Raw genomic sequence first — 25,128 nt, forward strand, 5'->3', positions numbered from 1 at the left:
TGCTTCCCTTCTTGCCTCTGAGTGACAGTATTTTTCTATCGTTATTTTGTCCTGTATTTATAACTTATCTTTCTTTATTGTCTTCCTTCAATATGTCTCCTATCTTCTTTCCTTTCGCATGAAGGCTTGTAAAGAGTTTCACACTTAATCTTCAAGCTATTTCAGAATTGTTTTCATCCTGCCATTATTTCAGTGAAACTGCTCTCACGAAGGTCCCTGGTAATTCTTTTAGCCAATCCAAGAGGCTTATTTCATGTTGACGTAAGAAATGTCCAAACTTATACGAATTTTGAGTTTATTTGAGCCAAACTGATGACAATGGATTGAGAAAATGCTCCAGAGAATGGCAGTTGTAAACCTGTTTTATACATTACAATTAAAAGAGATGTGAAGGAGTTACATGAAATTCATTGATGATAGATAGATTAGGGAGGCAGGAGAAAGCAAAGCTAGGGGCTGGGGTGGATCTCCGGGATTGGATAAAAAGTAAAAGGGATAGACACACACTTCCTTTCTATTGGTGGGTATAGGATAGTTAATAGTCAACAATTAACAAGATAACAATAACAATGAGAAGTTCTGTGGTCTCTGCTTTGGTTCAGTGATTGTGCCCTGAAGGGTCTGGAAAAAAAAGAAATTACTCTGACATTCCAAAGGTTTGCTATGGCAGATGTTAAAAGACAATAGACGGGCTCATTTAAGGTAAAGATTGACCTTTGTCAAGGAAGATACCAGCCTAGTACAAGAGACTACTCACCAAGACTTGATTTTGCTTAGGAAGCTTTTATTTCAGACCATCCTGTGGTGTCACTTTAGGTCTCCGAGTTTGTCAGGCCTGCCATGCGGGCCTCCCCTGAGCTTGTCAGTTTTAATGTGTGGCCCCTTTTTCGTCCACACGTCTAACTTGTTACTGTTAACCTTGTCTTTCTTCCTGAGACAGTCTCTTCACTTTACTTTGATTGTGTCATAATCGCTTGGATAGTCTCTAGTTTTGGTTCCTTATTGGTTTCTTTTGCAAGCTCCTTTTCTTCTGCCTGTTCCTTAAGGATTGGTTAGCTTGAGGGTTGAGTCCCTGTCCCAGCTAGGAACTCCCTTGGCGGTCCCATCCCAAGCACTCCTAGTTTTGCTCTCAAATTAGTATCTCCAGCTCAGACCTGTATAGTCAGCTGCCTGCTTCTGCCCTTGGGATGTCTCCCACACATCTCAGACTCACTGTGTCCAAACAGTTCATTCTTCCCTCCTCTCCCTTAACTCCTCTCAGTATTTTTAGTCCCCCAAATTGAGGAGTCATCCTTGCTCATTCTTTGCTTTCCTTCATCCGTTAGTCATGAAATATAAATTCTGTATTCCAGATAGCCTTTAACTCTACTTTTTATTCTCACTGCAGCTAGCTTTGTCAAGTCCCCTATTTTTTCTCAATTATTCCTGCTAGTGACCAGTTTCCTCTCTGAGCCTTCTTTTCCTACCATCATTTATTCCAGACGCCTGCTGCTCTGCTCTTCTTTAGCACCTGGCTTCCTCTCATGGCACTTCCCGTTTGCAGACCACCCTCCAGCTGCACCCATCTTTCACTTCCTGTAGTGCATCTGCTCTCCCTGATGTCCAGGCCTTTGCACAAACTATTCCCTCTATATAGAATGGAACCTCTGTCCTTCTTCACTTTGTTACTCCCCCCTCCCCCCACACCTTTTCTTCTTTTCACCTCCCCTGCTCATCCTTCAGATCTCAGCTAAAATATGCATCCTCTGCCCTGACTGATTTGGCTCAGTGGATAGAGCATCAGCCTGCAGACTGAAGGGTCCCAGGTTCGATTCTGGTCAAGGGCATATACCTTGGTTGTGGGCACATCCCCAGTAGGAGGTGTGCAGGAGGCAGCTGATTGAGGTTTCTCTATCTTTAAGGTTTCTAATTCTCTATCCCTCTTCCTTCCACACTGCATAAAAAAAATCAATAAAATATATTTAAAAAAAAATGCATCCTCTTAGAAGCCTTCCTTTATTGCCCTCCACCCCCCAACTAAAATACTTGGTGTTTGTTATGTACTCCCTTAGTACTAACTGTGGTCTTTTGTTTGTTTAATTGCCTCCTCAATGAGGTGAGAGCTAGCTCTGTGAGGATGGGACTCAGCATAGCAGTGTACAGCACAGTACTTGGCAGGTAGCATACGCGTAAGTTAAGAAATACCACACTGAACTTTTACTTGAATCTTATTCTGCTAGTTAAGGTTAAATTAGTTATCTCTGGTAACGCCTATTGGCAATTTTAGGCTTCTAGGTTATTGTTTAGGAAACAGTTTCCTCTGATTCTTTTTCACTATATTTACCATAATTACTTTGTTTCTCTCGTTTTCTTTTTCTTCTTCTTCCTCATTCTCCTTTCGTATTCCTCCTCTCTTTTCCTCCTCGTCTTCATCATCCTCTCAGATTTCTCTTTCTTCTTTTGCTTCTTCTCCTTATGTTCTTCCACTTTTTTTTTTCTCCTCTTCTCCAATCCTCTCTGCCCCCCTCCTTTTTCTTCTCTCTCTGTCTTACTCCTTTCTTGCAGGAGAGATTTCCATCCACCTGTATTTCTGGTTTTATGTACAGATAGGGACAAAGGGGCTAGAGTTCCTGTGTGTGTGTGTGTGTGTGTGTGTGTGTGTGTGTGTGTGTGTGTGTGTCTATGGTTTCTGTATCTCCAGCAGAACTAAAGCAGATTGTTAGCTTTCTTTAAAAAGTAAGCTATACTTTAGGAATTTATCTTTCAGACATTTACTCCCCAGAGGGGTAATAAAGTGTGTCTAAAATTAATAGATTTGAAGGAAGGAAGAATGTATTTTAATGAGTGCTTCTTATGTTTCAGACCCTATGCTATGTACTTTAGTCACTTTCACATGTCCTATTTCCTGATAAGTGAGAGTTAATAAATTAAATAACATTACATTGATGGAATGTTTTATGTATTAGAAAACTCTTATTCTGAGGGCATAATCCCTGGGGCCATCCAATTCATAGCAAGTGCAAATTATGTTAATTTAAATTCTTATGCAGATATTAAGTGGGTGTTTAAAGATGAAGTAGAAGTACCTTATTTTCACTTAAAATTTTTAAATTTTATGTAAAAATGTGTAAATGAGCATGCGATTATTGAGATTAGTAACTGAGAGAACTCATATGAAAATGATTTGACTCAGTAACAGTAATTTGTTATTGACAAAACAAAGGAATCACTTTAAGAAAACTTGATGTAGAGGTTTTTTTAATAAACCTGCCAAAGTTACTAAATATGCAGAATAAAATTAAAGGTTTCAAATATACATGAGTGGTTTTTAATAAGGCATATGTAATTAATCTTGAAAGCATACTTTTACATTTTACTTGGAAAGCTTAGTATATATAGGTGTTTGATACATCATTACTGAAAAACATTGACTTGTTATTTTTTGTGGAAATGTAGTATTGATTATAAATGTCCAAATGAATTTATACTTCTGGTTTAATGTTGACATTTTGGGTGGATAATTCTATTACAGGGGACTGTTCTGCAGTATTCCTGGCCTCTTCCCACTAGGTGCTAGTAATACCTTCCCAGTTGATAGCCAAAAACATCTCCAGACATTGCCAGATGTCCTCTAGGGGGCAAAATTGCCCATGGTTCAGAACCAGTTATCTAGTTTGTCACTTCGTTTAACAATGTAGCCAGCCTTTTCTTTTTTTAAAAAATATATTTTATTGATTTTTTACAGCAAGGAAGGGAGAGGGATAGAGAGTCAGAAACATCGATGAGAGAGAAACATCAATCAGCTGCCTCCTGCACACCCCCCACTGGGGATGTGCCCACAACCAAGGTACATGCCACTGACTGGAATCGAACCTGGGACCCTTCAGTCGCAGGCCGACGCTCCATCCACTGAGCCAAACCAGTTAGGGCTGTAGCCAGCCTTTTCATTGATGATTATGTGATACTAGAGGCCCGATGCACGAAATTTGTGTAAGGGGCTCAGCCCTTGCAGCCCCGGCTTTGTCCTGAAGGTCGTCCGGAAGGTCATCCACTGTTTGGCCATCCAGTCTAATTAGCATATTACACTTTTATTATTATAGATGATAATTTTGAACAGGTCTTCTGGTGTGAGGTGCATAGGTCTCTCAACAAGATCAAAACCTTTGAGAACAGGGATCCTTTCTTTCTGTGTATAGATGTAGTATCTGATATGGTGCTGGGTACTGAATGGAGTCTAAACATGTAAGAGTCTGGTTAATATATTTGTGAATATTCCCCCCAAAATGAGATTTCAGTTCAGTTTATGCAGTCTCACCAATCTGTTATGTAAACTAATTACAACTTCATACAGATTTATATTAAGATTTAGATTTACTTTGCAAATGTTCTAAAAGGATTTATTTGACTTTATGGTTTTAGGTCTAGTGTTTTTCTCTCAAATAATTTCAAGACACAAAAGTGACCTTCTTTTGCATACCTTAAGGTGCTTTCCAAATGTAAAGCTGCATTTTGAATCATGAAGGAATTCTGAAACGTGTTCAAATTTCAGCTTTCAATGAAATTCTATGGCTGACTAAACCTTTAAAAAGAAAAGGATATAGGAAGAATGCATGCATATAAACGTGGCATAGACAATTTAACGGAACCACTGAAATAAATTTTTTTTTTAGCACATGAAACATCTGCTTAAACATCATGCTATTTCTTGGTTTCTCTTTAAACCTTTTAAAAACACTCTACTAAGACTGTTTCGTCTGTATCTTTAAAGTACTAATAGTTCTTTCATTGTCATCCATTATAGTCTTAAGGTTATAGTCTAACATGTTAAAAATTCACTTTTCAATAGTAACTGAAAAATGTGCTTTGCAGAAAAGGTGCTGTGACACAATTTAAAAGGGTTCTCAGGCCTCTCTTTACCTCCAAGTAGCAGAAGTCAGGATTATAGTGTGCAATGATACACATGGGTTTATTTTCTGCTTAGTTTGAGTTTCTGGGCTTAGTACATTCAATTTCAAGATCTACAAATAACTTCAATTTCTGAAAAGGAATCCAGATACTTAATTTTAAGAGGCATTTTATAAAAGGCTTTATGACTGTTTTTACATTATTTTAAGTTATTAAACCTTTATTAAATTTTAGTTTATAGTGCTTTTCATCTTTCATGAGTTTTTATGAGATATGAGTAAACTCCTCTAAAGCTTTGCAAATGCTCAGTTTCTTTTCTCTTTAAAGGTTCTTTCTCGTGGAGAGGTTATTTGTGTGAAGATTCTTGGGATTTTGGCTCTTATCGATCAGGGTGAAACAGATTGGAAATTAATTGCTATCAATGTGAACGATCCAGAAGCCTCAAAGTTTCATGGTAAGTCTGTAGCTTTGCAGAAACAGAAATAAGTCAGGAATTCTTAGAATTTAAAAGGGACTTATGTAAAACACACTGTAGGTATTTGGGAGTTAAATTTATATGTTTTGTTTTTTATTTATTCTCCATTGAATTTAAAGAGCATTCGACTGTGATTGTGTCTGAGTTGTATCCTACTGCTAGGAGGAACAAGAGAGAAAAAAGGATGTAGACAGACAAATGATACTTCACACTAAGAAAGTACATTCTGTGGGTTCCCTTCCTACTGTCTTCCTTTCCTCCCTGCCTTTTTTTTTTTTTTTTCTTAAATCTCTTTTTTGTTCCTTTGAGTAATGGGGAAAACTGCTTATCAAGGACACAAGTTGTTTCTACACCTGGCTTTTGTTCTGTCCTATACAAATGAAGGGAAAGATAACTGCCCTCTGACAAAATTTTGATGTCCCTGAAATTTGAGTTCCAGAAATTGCTTGCTGTGCTGAAGAACTGACTTTCTTTGGAGTCAGACTTCAGTTTAAGTTATGGCTGTGCTGCTTTCTGTCTGAGTGACTGGGTAGATCATTCAGCCTTTCCGAATTTCAGTTTGCTCATCTGTGGAGATAAATGCAACTACTTGTGAGGTTGTTAACAGAGATGATTTACTTAAAACATCTGGCTGTCACATACAGGGGTCGACTATACGCCACTATTATTATTCTTTAACCACTTTTTTCCACTATGTTTCTAGCCTTTTTGCTTTCAGTTTCATCCTCATTTAAGATCCTGGTTTCTTCTAGACTTCACCTCTTATCTCAGCTGGAAACTTTATTCTTTCTGATTTGACTGAAACTCAATATTTATATGTTAACTTCCCTTAACTTATGTGCAATTAAAACCTTTTTTTGCACGTGGAACAGCAAAAAGAAATTTTATGTTATTCTTGCATATAATTGAGAAAGGAAGGGATCTGATAGGGTGATTTCATGTAACCTCAGGGTCAAAACTAAAACATGGAACTACAATTCGGCCAGTGTGGCTTAGTGGTTGAGCATTGACCTATGATCCAGGAGGTTATGATTTGATTTCTGGTCAGAGCAAATGCCCAGATTTCGGGCTCGGTCCCCAGTAGGTGGCAGCTGATCAATGAATCACTCTCATTATTGATGTTTCTATCTCTCTCTCTCCCTTCCTTTTTCTGAAACCAATGAAAACAAAAAGAAACAAACAACAACAAAAACATGGAACTACACTTAAAATAGGAGACATGAGTTTATAAACATATGTATTTTGTCTGTCTCATTATTTTACCCTGATTTCTTTATTATCATGTTTCTTATACTAGTACATGCATATGTAAGAATAGTGAATAAATGCCCAGTTTAAAAATATTTTAATACATTAACTGCTCCTCAAATGATAACTGATAATCAAATGGTGCAACGTCTTCCAAAACAAATCAGTTGTGAAGTGGCACACTGAAGTCATGAAAAACTACTAAAGGATGTTGCTTTAAACTGGAGATCTGAGAACCTAAATGAAACAAGTCTTTAGGTGGAATAAACTAGCTCATTAGCATAGTACAGTTGGAGATGTGATTTAACATTTTTGTTTTGTTTTGTTTTTCGTTAATCCTCACCCAAGGATATTTTTCCATTGATTTTTAGGGAGAGTGGAAGAGAGAGGAAAAGACAGAAAGAAACATTGATGTGAGAGAAACACATCGATTGGTTGAGCCCAACCAGGGCCCAGGCCGGGGAGGAGCCTGCAACCAACGTACATGCCCTTGACCAGAATCAAACCCGGGACCCTTTGATCCGCAGGCTGATGCTCTATCCACTGAGCCAAACCGACTAGGGCTAACATCTTTTTAATTTTTTTTTAATTTTTTTATTTCAGAGAGGAAGCGGGGTGGGGGGGGGGCGGGCGGGATATCAATGATGAGATATCAATGATGAGAGAGAATTATTGATCGGCTGCTTCCTGCATGCCCCATACCGGGAATCAAACCATGACTTTCTGTTTCATAGGTCGACACTCAACCATTGAGCAACACTGGCTGGGTGATTTAACATTTTAAACTCCCTAGCATGTGCCAAAGCATTGGTGCCTGTTCTAGTACATATTATCATTTCATTTTTGTTAAATTTATCAGGGTAACATTGGTTAGTAAGATCATACAGGTTTCAAGTGTACAGTTCTATGATACATATATGTAAATTGCATTGTATGCCCACCACCCAAAGTCAGATCTTCTTCCATTACTATATATTTGATGCCCTTTACCCTTTGGTGCTCAAAGGATTTAAATAACTTGTCCAAGTTGTAAATCTAGTAAGTAGGAAAACGATGATTTGAACTTATCTCTGTTTGATTATGAAGTCCATTGTCCAATACTATACAGAGCAATTTATACATGACTGTAGTTGTTTGTAGTATTTCTAACTAGTGGTATTGAAATCAGATTACGTAAGCTAACTACCTTACTCCTTGAGTGCCCTATGGCCTAGATTTGAGCTCTCTTTCACTTTACTCCTGTTTGTACCCAGAGTGGAGATGACTGCATTTAGTCATTGTCTAAATTCTTTTTGTGTATTCTTGTACAAAAAGACAAGCAGAAATACTGAAGCTTATTTAGTTTGAGATGAAAACTGGAATAAGTAAAACAAGTGATTTTGAAAGGAAAAGACTCTTTTTTATTCTAATAAAAGGCAACACATGTATTATCTTAATCATGAAAAATACAATTCTCCATACATTTTTAAAATCCTAAAATTAAAAGATGAGAATTATTGGCATATTTTGCTCTGATATGGTATGTTGACATTGTGTCTGTTGTTTATTTCCAGAATGAGTAAGGTATGGGAAGGGAGGGAAATAATTTACTTTAAGGATATTTGCATATTGTTTGCTCTGGGTAGTATTTTAAATACTCTCATATATCTAGGTTTTGTAAAATAAATTCTGTATGTATGTGGTTTCTTTTTACTTCTCATTTCTTTTATCTTCACGTTATTATAATACACTAGAGCAGCGAGTCAGCATTTTGAAAAACCCTAACTTAACTCTGGTGCCGTGTCACATATAGAAATTTTTTGATATTTGCAATCATAGTAAAACAAAAATTTATAATTTTGATATTTATTTTATATATTTAAATGCCATTTAACAAAGAAAAATCAACCAAAAAAATGAGTTCACGTGTCACATCTGACACACGTGTCATAGGTTCGCCATCACTGCACTAGAGGCCTGGTGCATGAAATTCGTGCGGGGGTGGGGGGGGGGAGTGTCCTTCAGCCTGGCCTGCACCCTCTCTAACTGCCCTCCCCTGCCAGCCTGGTTGTCCCCAAGTCTCCTCCCCTGCTGGCCTGGTTGCCCCCAACTTCCCTCCGTGCAGGCCTGATCACCCACAATTGCCCTCCCCTGCCGGCCATTTTGTGGTGGCCATCTTGTGACGACATGAGGGCGTCACATGAGGGCACGAGGACCACTGAGGCTTTTATTAGTATAGATTCCTCATATCTTTATTCATTTTCTTTTGTCTTTTACTTAAGTGACCCAAGGAAGAAATAGATGTAGGCACAAATTGAAAGGCTGAAGAAATTTTGGTATAATTTTTTTTAAAAAAATCATAAGTCGTAGAATTCTAGGTGATCCTATGTAGCAGCTTTTGTTTTTAATTTAAACAAGTTTTGTTTTATATTTATATCTTTCAAACATCATACAGCTGTTCTCTCAACTATTTCAGACAACAGAGTTTCTGTTGTCCTGCTGCTTAAGGAAGGAAGTGTTAGTGGACAGAAATTATCCTAATCTTATTTTTCTTTCTTCACTCTTTAGCCTGCTGTGTTGTCTGTGTTTTCATTAGCACCTGCCAAAGGGGAATTAGAGAGGATGAAAGCCGAGTGATGCTCAGTAATTAGAGGCTTGAAAGCTTCCTAATAATGTGAAGGAATTTTTTAAAGTTTTAAAAAAAGCCAGTTATGATTTGATTACAGTGTTTAATAACATTTTTGATTCATAATAGTTAATTCATCTTCCAAAGGTATCTGTCTTATAATTCATGGGGAGCTTACGTATTATAAGCGCATGGCTTATTTTATATGATGTTACAGGTTTATAATAGAACCTTGATCAGGGTGATAAGCCTCAGAAACAAATAAAGGAACCAGTGTTATGATTATGCCTTTTACAACACCTTATGATCCTATATAATAAAGAGCTGATATGCTAATTTGACCAGACAGTAGAACGACCTTCTGGACGACCTTTCAGAATGACCAATGGGCAGGGCTGCAGGGGCTGAGCCCCTTGCATGAATTTTGTGCATTGGGCCTCTAGTTTTATTATAAAGGAAAATATGTATATTTGGGTTCATTGATTAAATAAATATTAGCTAATAGGTAGTAAATTTAGGTGCAATTCTCTACTATATATCTTTGAAAATTAATCAACTATATTTATTATTAAGTCAAGCAACTTTGAAAATTTTTTATGTTTCCTGCCCACATTTACTTTCTAAAATAACAAACACAGGATTTTTAATGACATTTTTTAATCATAAAAATAATCATAATACTTGGAAATAAAAACTCAGAATAATAAAAAAGTTATATAAAATGAAAACTAATGTTCTCCTTCCACTTCCCACCCTCAGTCTCACTGCTCATATCGTCACCCTGTGATTTCAGTTCTCTTGAATGTTTGCTTCCTTTCTGTAAACAGTGTACTTACACTTCTATTTCTTAATTTGTGTCTTTTCCCTCTTGACTCAAGTTGCTGCTTTGGACGATTAGGAAATTAACTTTATACATTTCTCAATTTTGTTGCCATATTTCTTCTTTGTTATCTTAATTCTAAATATTACACTTTGAGCTACATTTGTTGCTTCATTAATTTAAAACAGTTACTGGAAGCTGCCCAGGATGGAACTAGGACGTTGAGGTTTCTGTACTTCTCTGCCCCTTACCACCTAGCTTCACTTAGCAACACTGTTAGTTCTACAGCGTCAAAATGAATAAAGTTTGAGGTTCTGTTCTTTACCTATAACTGTTTTTTTATGTTTTTACTCCTGAATCTGAAACTTGGAAAGCACTGAATTGCATTTATAGGATTTATGTGAATATTATTCATGTAGTTTATCATACCATGTATTGAATGAGCAGTGTTGGATAGGCTGTTCTGTTGATCCCTTTGCACAGCTATTTGGATTTTTTTTTCATTGCCCTCCTAGCTTATTAGTTGTACTCTTTCTTAGATTCTTTCATGCCCTCCATTTTGGTTTTTTTTCATTGTTGGCTGTACATTTTCCAGAAAATGCATTGGAGATTATTTTAATTGGTACATATTAGAATGTCATGTGTGTGTGTGTGTGGTCACCTTCTACTTAAATAACTTTAAAATATCTAACACAGTAACTTTAAATTACTGTGCAGGAATTGAAATTTCTATCACAAAGGAGTGAGTGATTTTATAATAGTTTAAACATTTGTCATCTGTAGATCAACAGGAGGAATTATTAAAAACCTGTAGGAAAGTGTAGCTATCTGGAAATTTTTTATTAAAGTCTGTAGTTTTCTGATGATGTATGTAATACAGAAATTTATAAAGAATTTAAAAAAATTATTTTCTATACATTTTTGTTTAGACATTTAAAAATTTCTTCTTATTCATTTCCAGTACCTTGAGAAATAGCTGTTTTGTTTTTTGACATGGTCAGTACCTACTTTTTTTAAACAAATCTGTTTTTATTTATGGACAGATGTCTTCGGTGTGTATACTATATTAATTTAGACACATTTAAAGTATGATTTTGCTAGGAAGTTTTAGGGTTGTTTTATTTGTTATGAAATAACTTCTTTGTTCCCAGGGAACATATGTGCAAACTTTGGGAGACTGTAATATCCTGTAATCATAGTTCCAGTTTTTAACTTTGACATGACTGAACTAACATTACCAATTGCATCAGAGAACGTGTTTCAGTTAGAAAGAAACTGGTTGCTGGCTGTATTTCTTTAATTTCTACATTATTATTTGAATCTTGAAGTTTTACCTTTTAAAACTGGAGTAGCCACTGTGAAAATCTAAAAAAACAAGTCAAAATAACATTTGAAAACAAATTCCCATACTCCCTGATAGAAAATTGGTCACTTTGCCTGCCTCATTAACACTTGAGAGCACTACAACCATTTGATGCACTGTAATTAGGTTCTAGGCTCTCGTGTTTTCAATAGTGCCATAATGGCCTGAAAGAGATATTAGTAAGACTCCTGGGCACCCAAATTGTTACTAGAGAATGCTTTGGCCATTAGGAATAATAGCACTTAGTTATGAAATAAACAAGTTCACAGCTTTTTAAGAAGATCAGAGTGCTAGGGGATGTGTAATCTCTCTCTCCGTTAAATTAACCACCTTTTGTAACGTAGAGCTCCATATATTCACCAGACAGATGTCTGAGCCTCTTTATAGAACTGCCAGTGATGCCTAAGACTGGGGAGTAGTGTCACATGAGAAGGTTTGGGCCTAGGGGTTACTTCAATGTGCAGAGCAATAAAGATTTGTTTGGTGACTTTAAATAAATGAAAACTGTTGTCTGTTGTCCTGTAATAACTTGCTTTTGTAGTTTAAAAAATGAAAAATTAAAAAATAAATTGAGATCAGAACAGTTATATTGATACAGATACATTTTGGGATGAATAAATTACATTAATAATAGGGAATTATTTTAAGCAAGGTAGTTGGGACTTTTTCAAAGGCCAGCATTGCACTTACTCTAAAATTGTCAGAATGTATATGTATTTTATATACAGTAGTTCACCTTATCTGAGGGGGACACAGTCCAAGACGTCCAGTGGGTGCCTGATACTATGGATAGTATCGAGCGCTATGGACACTGTTTTTCCCTCTACAAATGTATTATGATAAACTTTATAACTTAGGTTCAATAACAATAATATTAAGATTAACAATAATAATATTAGAATAGAACAACTATAACAATCCTATATAATAAAGAGGTAATATGCAAATTGACTGTCATGCCCTCGCACAAGATGGCCGCCTCCATGTGGTCACAAGATGGCCAGCAGGGGAGAGTAGTTGGGGGTGATTGGGCTGGCAAGGGAGCAGTTAGGCGTCTATCAGGCTGGCAAGGGAGTGGTTAGGGGGTGATCAGGCAGACAGGGGAGTGGTTAGGAGGTGATCAGGCAGGCAGGCAGGCGAGTGGTTGGGAGTCAGCAGTCCCCAATTGTGAGAGGGATCCCACAGGGTCAGGCCTGAACTGGCAGTCAGATATCCCCTGAGGGGTCCCAGATTAGAGAGGGTGCAGGCTGGGCTGAGGGACAACCCCCCCCCCCACCCCCGCCGCAAGTGCACGAATTTCGTGCACCGAGCCTCTAGTATATTATAATAGAAATTATGTGAATATGGTCACTTGTTTCAGAGTATCCTTGCTGAAGTCTTCATATAGACTCAATGCTTTCTGGAGTAGCATGTAGCCATCGGTGGGAGCACATTTTCTGTTTATGTTTTCCACCCACAAATTTAATACCTTTTTTCTTTTTTTTGGTAATTCTCACCTGAGGATATTTTTTCCATTGATATTTAGAAAGAGTGGAAGAAGGGAGGGAGGGGGAGAGAGAGGAAGGGAGAGAAACATTGATATGAAAGAAAGACATCAATTGGTTGGCTCCGGAACCTGTCCCAATGGGTCAGGGATTGAATTTGTAACCCAGTATGTTCCCTTGACAGGGAATCAAACCAGTGACCCTTTGGTGTGTGGGCCAACACTCTAACCATTGGGATACACCTTTTCTATCTTAACCAAGCACTTACCACACACTGGTTATAACTTTTGCTGTTTGAAGTACAATAGCAAAAGCACAAATTTCTTTTTCACAGTTTTACAGATAGAAGATTCATTCTTACTGTAGATGTTTCACCCTCAGCATACATTTCTTTTCTTTTCATGAAGTTGAGAATTTTTACCTTTTTACTTAACGGAAATATTTTACGGCTTTTCTTTGGTTGCCAGCAACACTACTTTTTTTTCTTTATTGATTAAGGTATTACGTATATGCCCTTATTCCCCCATTGCCCCCCCCCCCCCGCCATCTCCTCACTCATTCCCTCACCCCCCTGCTGTCTGTGTCCATTGGTTATGCTTATATGCATGCATACAAGTCCTTAGGTTGATCTCCCCCCTTATTCCCACCCTCCCCTGCCTTCCCTCTGAGGTTTGATGGTCTGATCGATGCTTCTCTGTCTCTGGATCTGTTTTTTGTTATCAGTTTACGCAACGCTACTCTTTCACTATGGGGCCATTATTAAGTAGAATAAGGGTTACCCAAGTACTGCAATTCCACAACAATCGATCTGATAACTGAAATGGCTACTACTGGACTAACAGGCAGGGAACATATACAGAGTAGATAGGCCGGACAATGGTGTGATTCACGTCCTGGGCAGGATAGTGGGAGAGGGCCCAAGATCCCATCACGCTAAGAATAGTGCGCAATTTAAAACTTATGAATTGGTCAGGCAGCATGGCTCAGTGGTTGAGTGTCGACCTATGAACCAGGAGGTCACAGTTTGACTCCCCGTCAGGGCACATGCCCAGGTTGCAAGCTCGATCCCGAGTGTGGGGCATGCAGGAGGTAGCTGATTAATGATTCTCGCCCTCTTCTCCCTCTCCCTCTCCCTTCCTCTCTGAAATCAATAAAAATGTATGTAAAAAATAAAATTTATGAATTGCTTATTTCTGGAATTTTCCGTTTAATATTTTTGGACCATGATTGATTTTGGGTAACAGAAACCCCAGAAAATGAAACCATCCACAGGGGTGTATATTGTCTTTCAAGGCAGGAATATACATGTGGAAACTGAATCTCTTTGGCTTAAATTTTCACTTGCTAAGTTAAAATTTTTAGTGTCCATGCAATTATTATTTTAAAAAAATAACCAAATTATGTGGTGTTTAATTTTCTTACTTCATAAAGCACAATTTAATGCTGTCATAAAAAATAAGTATTAGTATAGTAATCTTAAGGGAAGATAGGTATGTTAACCTTTGTAACCTGAAAGAATGGAGCTAAGTTTGCTTTCCTGTGGGTGTACTCTGACAGAAAAGGGGCTGGCATGTCATCACTGTCATGCTAAAAGCTCTGACGTTTCTGGAAGAATTACTGCGTGCCAAGGAACTCTGGCAAATATTTCCTTTGGAATAGCTGTTTAATGTGTACACAAGCTCAAGCTGGAGTTGCTAGTGTTCCCTTTTTCTGTCAGATTAAGAAACTGATGAACTGGGGGGTGTTGGTTAATAGCTTGTGTAAAATCATGCAGAGAGCGCTTAGAATCCAGTTGGGGTCTCCAGCTATATTTATGGCCTGGAACAGTGTTGCTTTCTGGGAGTACTGGCCATTTGCTCTTAAATAATTGAGGCATCAATGGGATAATTATGATGAAAGGCTCCTGTAAAAAGATGGCTCTTTTGATCTTCATTCCTTTCATTTCATTAATAGTTATACCTTAATAGGCATGAGTGTGTAGGGATGGGGTGTGGGAGGTGGCAGTTGAGGAGGAGGGACAAATTGAGTAAAATGTACTATAATTAAGACTAGAAGTAGATTTCTGGGACTCTTTTGTCACTGTTTTAAACCTTGACCTCTTTCAATGTATTTTAGGCTTCAGTCATATTTCTATGATGTGGTAAAGAGTAGGGGAGATCTAAAATCCTCTCAGGTGTTTGTTAGTTATCTGACCTTGGAAAAATCATATGACCTCTCAAAGCTTTAGCATCTCTAAAGTTGATCCTCTAATCAGTAAATGTTCCCAAGGGTTTTTCCCATCTCTGAATTTTGGTTGTTTTAGGAAATATTTTTAATCCATTATTTTTAGTCTGTCTTCTTCTAAAGTAGAAAGACGTACATTATTTTCAAAGTTAGTGATGAAGGTAAAAGTTTAAATTAAAGGGTCCTGAGATAGATTTCTTGGGGACTTTGGCACATTTTTAAGTTCTTTAGCGTCGCGGTTCAGTGCTGTAGTTGGAACTTCAGTGGCAGTCTGTCCCACCCAAAGCCTGAGCTGTAGCCACTGTGTTATATGTTTCATATTAAAATTAGATTAGAAGAATATTTGAATTTCTGTTGTGCACAAGACATCTGGATGGTTTCCATTTTATTGTTCCTGTCTCATTTCTCATGAAATGATAATGAACATGCATATTTTTTTAAAAAATTTACCAAGTCTTTTCTGAGAAGTTTTTCTGATACAATACAAATAGGCCTCCATGTAGAATTACCTTAGTTGGTAATACTTTTTTTTTAAGTGTGTTAATTTCTATTTTTTTTATGACATTAGTACATATTTTTAGTACAGGGATGATAAGGGTATAATTTTGGGAAAAGAGAATGGAGAAAGAAAGGACAACTAAAAGGAAGGAGACAGTTCATTAGTCTTGAACACAGGTATGCAGACCAGGGTGGGAAACAGGAAAACCTTTTAGAGATCCTGAGTAAGTACAAACGATTCAAACACGTCCCTGAGCTGGAACCTCTAATTATGACAGAGAAAATACAGTGTGTTCTGGAAAGGAACTGCTGTTTCTTGTGAATGTTTATAAAATGTCATTAAAAACACATGTTCTTGCTTCCCACAGATTTTGTGTGGAGACCAGTGTGCCCATGAATAGTTCTGTGAGAGCAGCATCTGTAGTATTGGAACAGAGTGTTGTGCATTTACATCACTTCCTGTGGTAAAATCCATAGGATTGAAAACTTATTTATTTATTTTTAATTTATTTCCCTCTTTGGACAAAATTTTAAGCATGAAGCCATTTCCTAGTATCTTTTCTTAAAAAATTAATAATATGGACAAAGAGATATGGCACTACATTTATGTTACTGGTTTTTATCTAAACATAAAAATGAAAAGTCAGCTGATTATATACTTTCCTCACGTTATGTCATGGTACATTGAAAATTATCCACATAAAAATGTCATTTTAATTTTTTCCTTCAGATTTTTTTCATGGAAGTACAGGTGGTTCTCAAGTTGGAAATGTATATAGCTTGATAAAATTCTGAAGTTGAGAACCATTCCACTAATCCGTCTTTTTTTTTTTTTTTTTTTTTTTTTTTTTTGCTTGTTGGAGGTTTAACCTTAGATCTAGGATAATTAATAACAATTTTGATATACATTCAGTTGGAGATGTAATCACCTAATCAAATGATGATGTGTGTCGTCCCCCCCTCCCCCCCCAGTACACACCTGCCTGAGATTTAAAGTTACTATATTGAGTTTATTCTGCACGGAAGAATAAAGGTACATTTAAAAAAAACAAACTATTCTAAAATCCTCTCTGGTGTTGGTTGTTTGACTTTGGGAAAGTCATATGACCTCTGGAAGCTTTAGTTTCTCCTCTAAAGTTGTCTCAGATTTAAAGCTACTGTATTTTTAAAAAAATATATTTCATTGATTTTTTACAGAGAGGAAGGGAGAGGGATAGAGAGTCAGAAACATCAATGAGAGAGAAACACCCCTACTGGGGATGTGCTCGCAACCAAGGTACATGCCCTTGACCAGAATCAAACCTGGGACCCTTCAGTCCGCAGGCCGATGCTCCACTGAGCCAAACCAGTTAGGGCTAAAGCTACTGTATTGAGTTTATTCCCTTTAAAGCCTTGAGAAATTACTTAACCTGGTAGAGCCCTAATTTCCTAATTTACATACAGGAAATAAATAATACCTAATTTACAGGTTTTAATGCTTCAATGACATACTATTACTGAACATGAAAAAACTTTCCTGCCAATCTGATAGGTGAAAAATGGCATCTAATTTTGTCTTTTTCTGCTGAATGCTAGGATAGAACATCATTTTCATTTATTGGCTATCTGTAACTTTCTTTCTCTGAATTGCCTAGACATATGGTTCCCATTTTTCTATTGAGTTGACATATTCTTTTGATATATGAGTATTACTTAGATATTTATTACTTAGATGCAAATATTTGCTCATCTGCAGAAAAACTTCTGGTTTAGATATTTTTATTTTTGATGTATTCCATTTTATTAATCATTTTTATGCATGACTTTAGCATTTTAATTTGTTTTAGCATTTATTATGATACTTAACAGAGTTATTAAAACATTCTTTCCTCATAGCCAAAGGCTATTTTAGTCCTTTTGATTCTTATTTAAGAATTTCTTCCCCCATATACAGAAAGATATTTTTCTTTTTCTCTTTTTTATATTTTCTTTTTTATAATTGGGTCTTTAATTCATATGGAATTTATTTTAATTTTTTACATATATAATATTACCATTACTACTTAACAGAAAAATCCACTGTTTAGGAATGCTCCTTTGTTATTTATTGCATTCTTCTTCATGCAAATAGTCTGTTTTTGGATTCTGTTTGTCATCAATGATCTACTCCTGTGCCAGGGTCAAGTTATTTTAATTACTATAACCACATAGTTTTGTTTTTTTCACATATAGCTTTATTCTTCTGAGCAGATTTTTGAATCTAGTTGTCAAGGATTTCTGCTATCTTTAAAATATTAAATGTTCATATCAATGAATATTATCCTATATAATAAAAGGGTAATAAGCAAACTGACCCTAACAGCAGAAAGACTGGGAATGACTGGTCTCTATGACACACACTGACCACCAGGGGGCAGACGCTCAATGCAGGAGCTGCCCCCTGGTGGTCAGTGTGCTCCCACAGGGGAAGCTCTGCTCAGCCACAAGCCAGGCTGATGGCTGCCAATACAGCGGTGGTGGTGGGAGCCTCTCCCACCTCCTCAGCAGTGCTAAGGATGTCCGACTGCAGCTTAGGCCTGCTCCCCCCCCTGGCAAGTAGACATCCCCCAAGGGCTGCTGGGCTGCCAGAGGGATGTCTGACTGCTAGCTTGGGCCCGATCCCCCAGGGAACAGGCCTAAGCCAGCAGGTGGACATCCTCTGAGGGGTCCCAGACTGCAAGAGGGCATAGGCCAGGCTGAGGGATCCCCCGAGTGCACAAATTTTTGTGCACCACGCCTCTAGTATATATATATTTCTACATCTATTTGTGCTTTCCTATATATCTTCTAGTAAAGTGCTATTGATTTAGTAATGGTCTTGTTACATGTTATGTTCGGTTTGTGTCTAGGTATGTAATATGAATTGCTCCATTACAAAAGCTTTGTACATATTTCTGGCATATTATAGGTGCTAAATATGTATTTTTAAATTGATGAATAAATGAATGTGTACATATATGTGTTACTATTTTATTTACTTATTTTATATTTATTGATTTCAGAGAGGAAGGGAGAAAGAAATGGAAACATCAGTGATGAGAGAGAATTATTGATCAGCTGCCTCCTGCATGCCCCCTACTGGGGGCCAAGCACACAACCCAGGCATGTGCCCTGACCTGGATTGAACTGTGACCTCCTGGTTCATAGGTTGATGCTGAACCACTGAGCACACCGGCCAAGCTATCTGTATTATTGATAAGCACAAAATGAACATTTTGAGCAAAGTCTGAAAGTATCTTCAAAATAGGTCCATTTTCTCTTATTTTAAAGGTAGGAAACATGTATATTAAAAATTTTGGCATTTTAATAATCACAGTAATATTTCAATAGAGTCAGTTGTACATTGCCAAAGACATATATAGTCTTTGGTTTATGACTTCTTCCTCTTGCATAATGCTTTAGATTCATGCATAAGCTTGTGTCTAATTTTTGTAGTTTGTTTCATTTTATTGCTGAATAGAGTTTCATTGTGTAGACATGCCATAGTTTGTTTATCCACCTGTTGATGGAAATTTGGATTTTCAGTTTTGGGCTAATATGAATAGAATGGCTATGCACATTCAAATACAAGCCTTTGTGTGAACATATGTTTTCATTTCTCTTGTGCCGGGGTCCAGCCCCAGCGGGTCCAGGGGTCCCCAAAGGTGTGGATGGAGTCGGCGAAGAAGGAATGACACAGAGACAGTGTTCAGTTCATCAGCAGCCTAGCCAGGATCTCTAGCCAGGATCTCCAGCCAAGTTCTGGTCTGGATCTCCAGAGAGGTTCTGCCGTTTATTGTCTTGTTACATCCATATTTATACCAGTTGATTTTAATCTTGTCAATTTCTATTACAAAGGTTAGGGTGTTTCTTATCTCCATTCCAGGGAGTAAAGATTATGTAGCTTAAGTGTGATTGTTTGTAGTGATTAACTACCCGCCTGGCACTTAGTTAAGGAGTTTCATCCCCTCCCTGACTTCAGGGAAAAATTCCTACCTGGGGAAACAACCTTTCTAGGAGAGGCATCCCCTCCCTGACTTCAGGGAAAAATTCCTACCTGGGGAAACAACCTTTCTCGGAGAGGTGACCTTGGTTAAAACACACAGCGCTAAGGGGAGCAAACATATTAAGAACAGTATGCTATATACGCCAGGTCCCTTGAAACATATGCTGTGCAGATGTTTCTTTCCTGCAGCGACTGTGTCAAGCAGCAAGGATGGACCGGCTTCCGGCACTCTTGGGGAAATACGTAGGAAATGGGTTACTGGGTGAGATGGTAATTATATGCTTGATGTCATAAGAAACTGTCAAACTATTAAGTGGCTGAAGCATACATTTCATTTCGTCCTAAAGATCTGTAATTTCCATCTCATGTCATTTCTCTTCAACTTGAAGACTTTAGCAATTTTGGAGTACGGTTCTACTGGTGATGAGTTTACTCTATTTTGATTGATCTGAAATTTTATTTTCTTGCCTTTGTTTTAAAAGTGTAGTTTTACCAGATATAGAATTGTGAATTATGGAGATTTTTGTGAAGGTGTTCCATATTCTTTTGGCCTCCATTGCTTCTGATGAGAAGTCAAATGTCAGCATATTGTTACCCAGTATATAATACACTAGAGGCCCGGTGCATGAAATTCGTGCACGGGGGAGTGTTAAGTGTGTGTCCCTCAGCCCAGCCTGCACCCTCACCAATCTAGGACCCCTCAAGGGATGTCTGACTGCCCACCGGGATCAGGCCTAAACAGGCAGTCGGACATCCCTCTCAAAGTCACCACTGGCTTTCAACTGCTCGCCTGCCTGCCTGCCTGCCTGCCTGATTGCCCCTAACCGCTTCTGCCTGCCAGCCTGATCATCCCCTAACCACTCCCCTGCCAGCCTGATCGATGCCTATCTGCTCCCCTGCCAACCTGATCACCCCCAACTGACCTCCCCTGCCAGCCTGGTTGCCCCCAACTGCCCTCCCCTGCCAGCCTGGATCCTCCCAACTGCCCTCTCCTGGTAGCCTGATCACCCACAACTGCCCTCCCCTGCCGGCCATCTTGTGATGGCATGACCGAGTGAAGGTCAATTTCCATATTACCTCTTTATTATATAGGATTGTTATTCTCAGACTGCTTTCAAAGCTTTTCTCCTTATTTTTGGATTTCAGCTATTGTGTGTGTGTGTGTGTGTGTGTGTGTGTGTGTGTGTGTGTGTGTGTGTGTGAGATTTGCTAAGGTTATCTTTATATTTATCCTGCTTAGGGAATAATGAACTTTGTGGATCTGTAAGTTCATGTGATTTTTGTCTTTCAATTTGTTTATGTGATGTATGTGATGTTTATTGACTTGCATCTCTGGAATAAATCCCACTTGAACATGGTATGTTATCTTTTTATATGTTGTGGTTGCTATTTGCTAATACTTGGTTGAGGATTTTAGCATCTATGTTCATCAAGGATATTGGCCTGTAATTCTCTTTCTTTGTTGTGTCTTTATCTGGTTTTGGAATTAGGATAATGCCTCATAAAAAGAGGTGGACGTGTTCCTTCCTCTTGGATTTGTTGGAATAGTTTCAGTATACATGTTAGTTCTTCTTTGAATGTTTGGTAAATCCTCCCTGTGAAGCCATCCAGGGCTTTTGTTTGCTGGGAGTTGTTTTCATTACTGCTTCTTTTTCATCAGTTGTTATTGGCCTATTCAGGTTTTCTGATTCTTCCTGGCTCATTTTTAGGATATTGTATTTTTCTAGGAATTTGTGCATTTCACCTACATTGTCCAGCTTGTTGGCATAAATAGTTGTTCCTAGTATTTTCTTACAATCTTTTGTATTTCTGTGGTGTCAGTTGTTTCTTCTTGGCCTTCATTTCTGATTTTATTTCAGTCCTCTCTCTTTGTTTCTTGATGAGTCTGGCTAATGATTCAGCAATCTTGTTTAACTTTTCAAAGAACTAGCTCTTGGTTTCATTGATCTTTTGTATTTTTTTTTAGTCTTTGTTTATTTCTGCTCTAATCTTTATTATTTCCTTCCTTCAACTTGCTCTGGGCTTTTCTCGTTGTTCTGTTGACTTAATTTTGAGAGATAAAGCTTACCTCTGAGTATAACTTTGGCTGCATCCCATGGACAAGATTATAGGGGATGGAGGGATGGTAATCAATATTTGTTAAAATTAACCCTGCCCTATCTGATTTGGCTCAGTGGATAGACCGTCAGCCTGCAAACTGAGGGGTCCCAGGTTTGATTCTGGTCGGGACACAGGCCTGGTTTGCAGGCTCCATCCCCAGTGGGGAGCATGCAGGAGGCAGCCAATCAGTGATTCTCTCTCATCATTGATGTTTCTATCTTTCTCTCCCTCTCCCTCTTTGAAATCAATAGGAAAAAAACTTTAAAAAAAGAATTAACCCTTATTTTTAATTAGATGATTTTCATATTACCTTATTTAATTCTCACAACAACCTTCTTGTCCCTCATTTTATATTTGAAGAATCAGACAAAGTCATTTATTTTTCCACGATGATTCAATAGTATATGAGTGCCAGAACTGGAACCTGAATTTAGTGCTGTCTAATCCAAACAGGATGTTTGTCCAATGTACCTTGTTTCTTCTTTTAAAGGTTCTGAGCGTTCTTATTGTCATCATTTCCTGAATATTCTTAGGACCAAAAGTTATTTATTAAGCAAGATTGTGTTTTTCCTTTTTTGTTTATTTAAAAATTTTTAAATTATATGTGTAGTTGGGTGGAGAGGGACTGGGTGTGTTTCTTTTTTGATGGGTAAGAGAGTTACTTAAAATGTTTATTGTTGATCTTTCGATTTACTGTATTATGATAACTGAATATGTTGTCATAATTTTCTCATACTTCTAATTTTTTATTGTTTTCTTTGTTTTTAGTATATAATTATTTTTAAAGTTCATTGGTACTTTAATATATCTCTAGATATAAAAGTTCTCATGCTTTAAATCTCTCTCTCTCTCTCTCCTCCTCCCTCCCTCTTTTTTCCCTCTCTCTCTCTACCCCCTTCCTCTCTAAAATTAATAAAAATAACTAATGAGATTAAAATGGAGAGCTCAGACTTGGTAAAACCAAATTAAACTTTAAAATTTGTTGTTTTATTTCATAATTGTTTCTGTTTTGCTTTTTTAGCTAGCATTTAGTAAACAAAGTGTATAAAATTTCCAATGGATTTATTTAGAACTATGATTATTTTTACAAATCTTATACCTTTAATTTTACTATAAATATTCTCTTAAGGCGATTCCATATAATTTTTGTTAATTAAACTTTCAAATTTGAAAATAGACCTGTAGTAAATGATGGCTGCATACTATTTGATAGAAATTATGATACCTTTTATGAAGCTTTTTATTGAAAAACTAGGGTGATAACATATCTGGGTGACTTTTTTTTTTTTTTCCTGTTTCTTAGATTGCCCTACTGTTCTTATTTTTAACTTAGGTTGGGAGCCCATTTTTCCTCACTGAGCACTTGATCCTCTCTTCCCAGATGGCTGTCTAAATTTTTCGTGTTACTCTTTTTGTCATGAATTAAGAGTATTTTTTATCTCTTATGGTGGATTCCTGACTAATTTGTCTAGTTTTATATCAGGCCATTTCTCTAAGATCATTATAGTCTTTCATCAGACTTGTCCTCACATAGTGGCATTCATTTTTAAGAAGTTCAATGTACTTATAGTTTATTTTTTCTTATAGTTTTTCTTCTGGAGCACATATGAGAAAAATCCCACATTTTTGTGGAATAGAAGCTTTCCTTCCCCATCAGGTGACTATTTTACCGAATTTTACAGACTAGTCCCTTTTAGCTCTTTGATACTTTTAATTTTTATGTAAGTTCGATCCTAACTGGTTTTTGCTGGTTTTACTTTTCCCCCTACTGGTAAATCCCCTCAGTTGTGCTTTCTATAGATAGATAATCCCAAATTGACCATTTGTCACCACCGCTATACAACTACATTTAGCCTCTTACTGGATTTCCTGCTTCCACTTCTTTTCCACACAGCCTTTCCCCTACTTAGGAGATAGTGAGATCTTTAAAAACTTGTGCTCTTCTGCCCAGAGTCTCTACTGGTTTCCCATCTCAAAGGAAACAGGAGAGTCCTTGCTGTGGCCCTCAGAGTTTTCTGTGACAGGCCTGTGACCTGCTCTCTAGTCTCATCTACTAGCATCCTTTCATCACTGCTGTACACACAAGGCTTTCTTACACTTTCCTCAGATATTTTAAGCACACCCATACCTCAGAATATTGGCACTTACCATCTTCTGCCCAAGACGACCCTTTAGATATTTGAATGAGTTGCTTCCACATTTCATTCAGGAATTTGCTAAAATACATTTTATCAGAAGCTATCTCTGACTCCTCATGTTTCAAATCTTCTTCCCACCTGACTTGCAATGCAATCTACATGCATAATTGTAGATTTTTGTCTTTTTCTCATCTTTTAACTATTTTGATATCCAGGACTAATTTTGACAATAGATATTTTTAGCAACATGTTCTATTGAATTCTTTTAAAACATTCAAATTAATTGTATAGAATCACAATCTCTATTTTGTACTGATAAAATCACTGCCTTACTACTATTTTATTAACTCTCACAATTATAATTAAGATGCAATTGGCAGAAATGTTTTGGGAATAAAGACAAGTGGTGTTTTTTAAAGCTGAAACTTAACTGGAGAAAGCAAAGCCTGGGTTTTATTTTAGACTAGAGGCCCGGTGCACGAAATTCGTGCAGCAGAGCAGGGTGGGGGGTTCCCTCAGCCCAGCTTTCTCCCTCTCTAATCCGGGACCCCTTGGGGGATGTCCAACTGTGGGATTGGGCCTAAACCGGCAGTCGGACATTCCTCTCGCAATCTGGGACTGCTGGCTCCTTAACCGCTCACCTTCCTGCCTCCCTGCCTGGTAGCCCCTAACCACTCTGCCTGATTACCCCTAACCTCTCTGCTTGCCTGCCTGATCGCCACAAACCATCTCTGCCTGCCTGCCTGATCACCCTTAAGTGGTCCCCTGCCAGCCTGATTGCCCCCAACTTCTCTTCCCTGCTGGCCTGATTGCCCCTAACCAGCCCTCCTCTGCCGGCCTGGTTGCCCCCAACTGCCCTCCTCTGCTGACTTGATTACCTCCAACTGCCCTCCCCTGCCGGCCTAGTCACCCTCAACTGCCCTCACCTATCAGTTTGATTGCCCCTAACTGCCTCTGCCTTGGCCCCCACAACCATGTCTTTGTCTGGAAGGAAGTCAGATGTCCGGAAAATGGCTGGCCAGTCGACCCAGTATTATTAGCATATTACCCTTTTATTAGTATAGATAGATTATTTAGGAAAGGATTGCTTAAAGAGGGTGGGAGGTGGGGGGGTGCGGGGAGCCTTTTTCAGGAGGAGGAGATGCTCTTGACAGACAAAAATACATAATCCTTCTATCTGGACTGATAGCCAGCCATCTGCACTATACTGCCAAACTGGTCATTAAAAAATTGAACCGCTTTCTTACACCTTACACCAGGGGTGGGCAAACTTTTTGACTCGAGGGC

General features: G+C 37.8%; 1 protein-coding gene across 9 annotated transcripts in view; it reads left to right on the forward strand.

Annotated features, from left to right (window-relative positions):
• PPA2 (inorganic pyrophosphatase 2) overlaps nucleotides 1-25,128 on the forward strand; it is an 88,317-nt gene that overhangs the window by 37,573 nt on the left and 25,616 nt on the right. For all 9 annotated transcript variants that reach the window (XM_036344215.1, XM_036344234.1, XM_036344254.1 and 6 more), the window contains one exon: nucleotides 5,212-5,338. In XM_036344215.1, the coding sequence (XP_036200108.1) occupies nucleotides 5,212-5,338 (127 nt within the window). The remainder of the gene's footprint in view (nucleotides 1-5,211; nucleotides 5,339-25,128) is intronic.

This window comes from Myotis myotis, unplaced genomic scaffold, assembly GCF_014108235.1.
Source record: "Myotis myotis isolate mMyoMyo1 unplaced genomic scaffold, mMyoMyo1.p scaffold_m19_p_1, whole genome shotgun sequence".
NCBI classification, from domain to species: Eukaryota; Metazoa; Chordata; class Mammalia; order Chiroptera; family Vespertilionidae; genus Myotis; species Myotis myotis.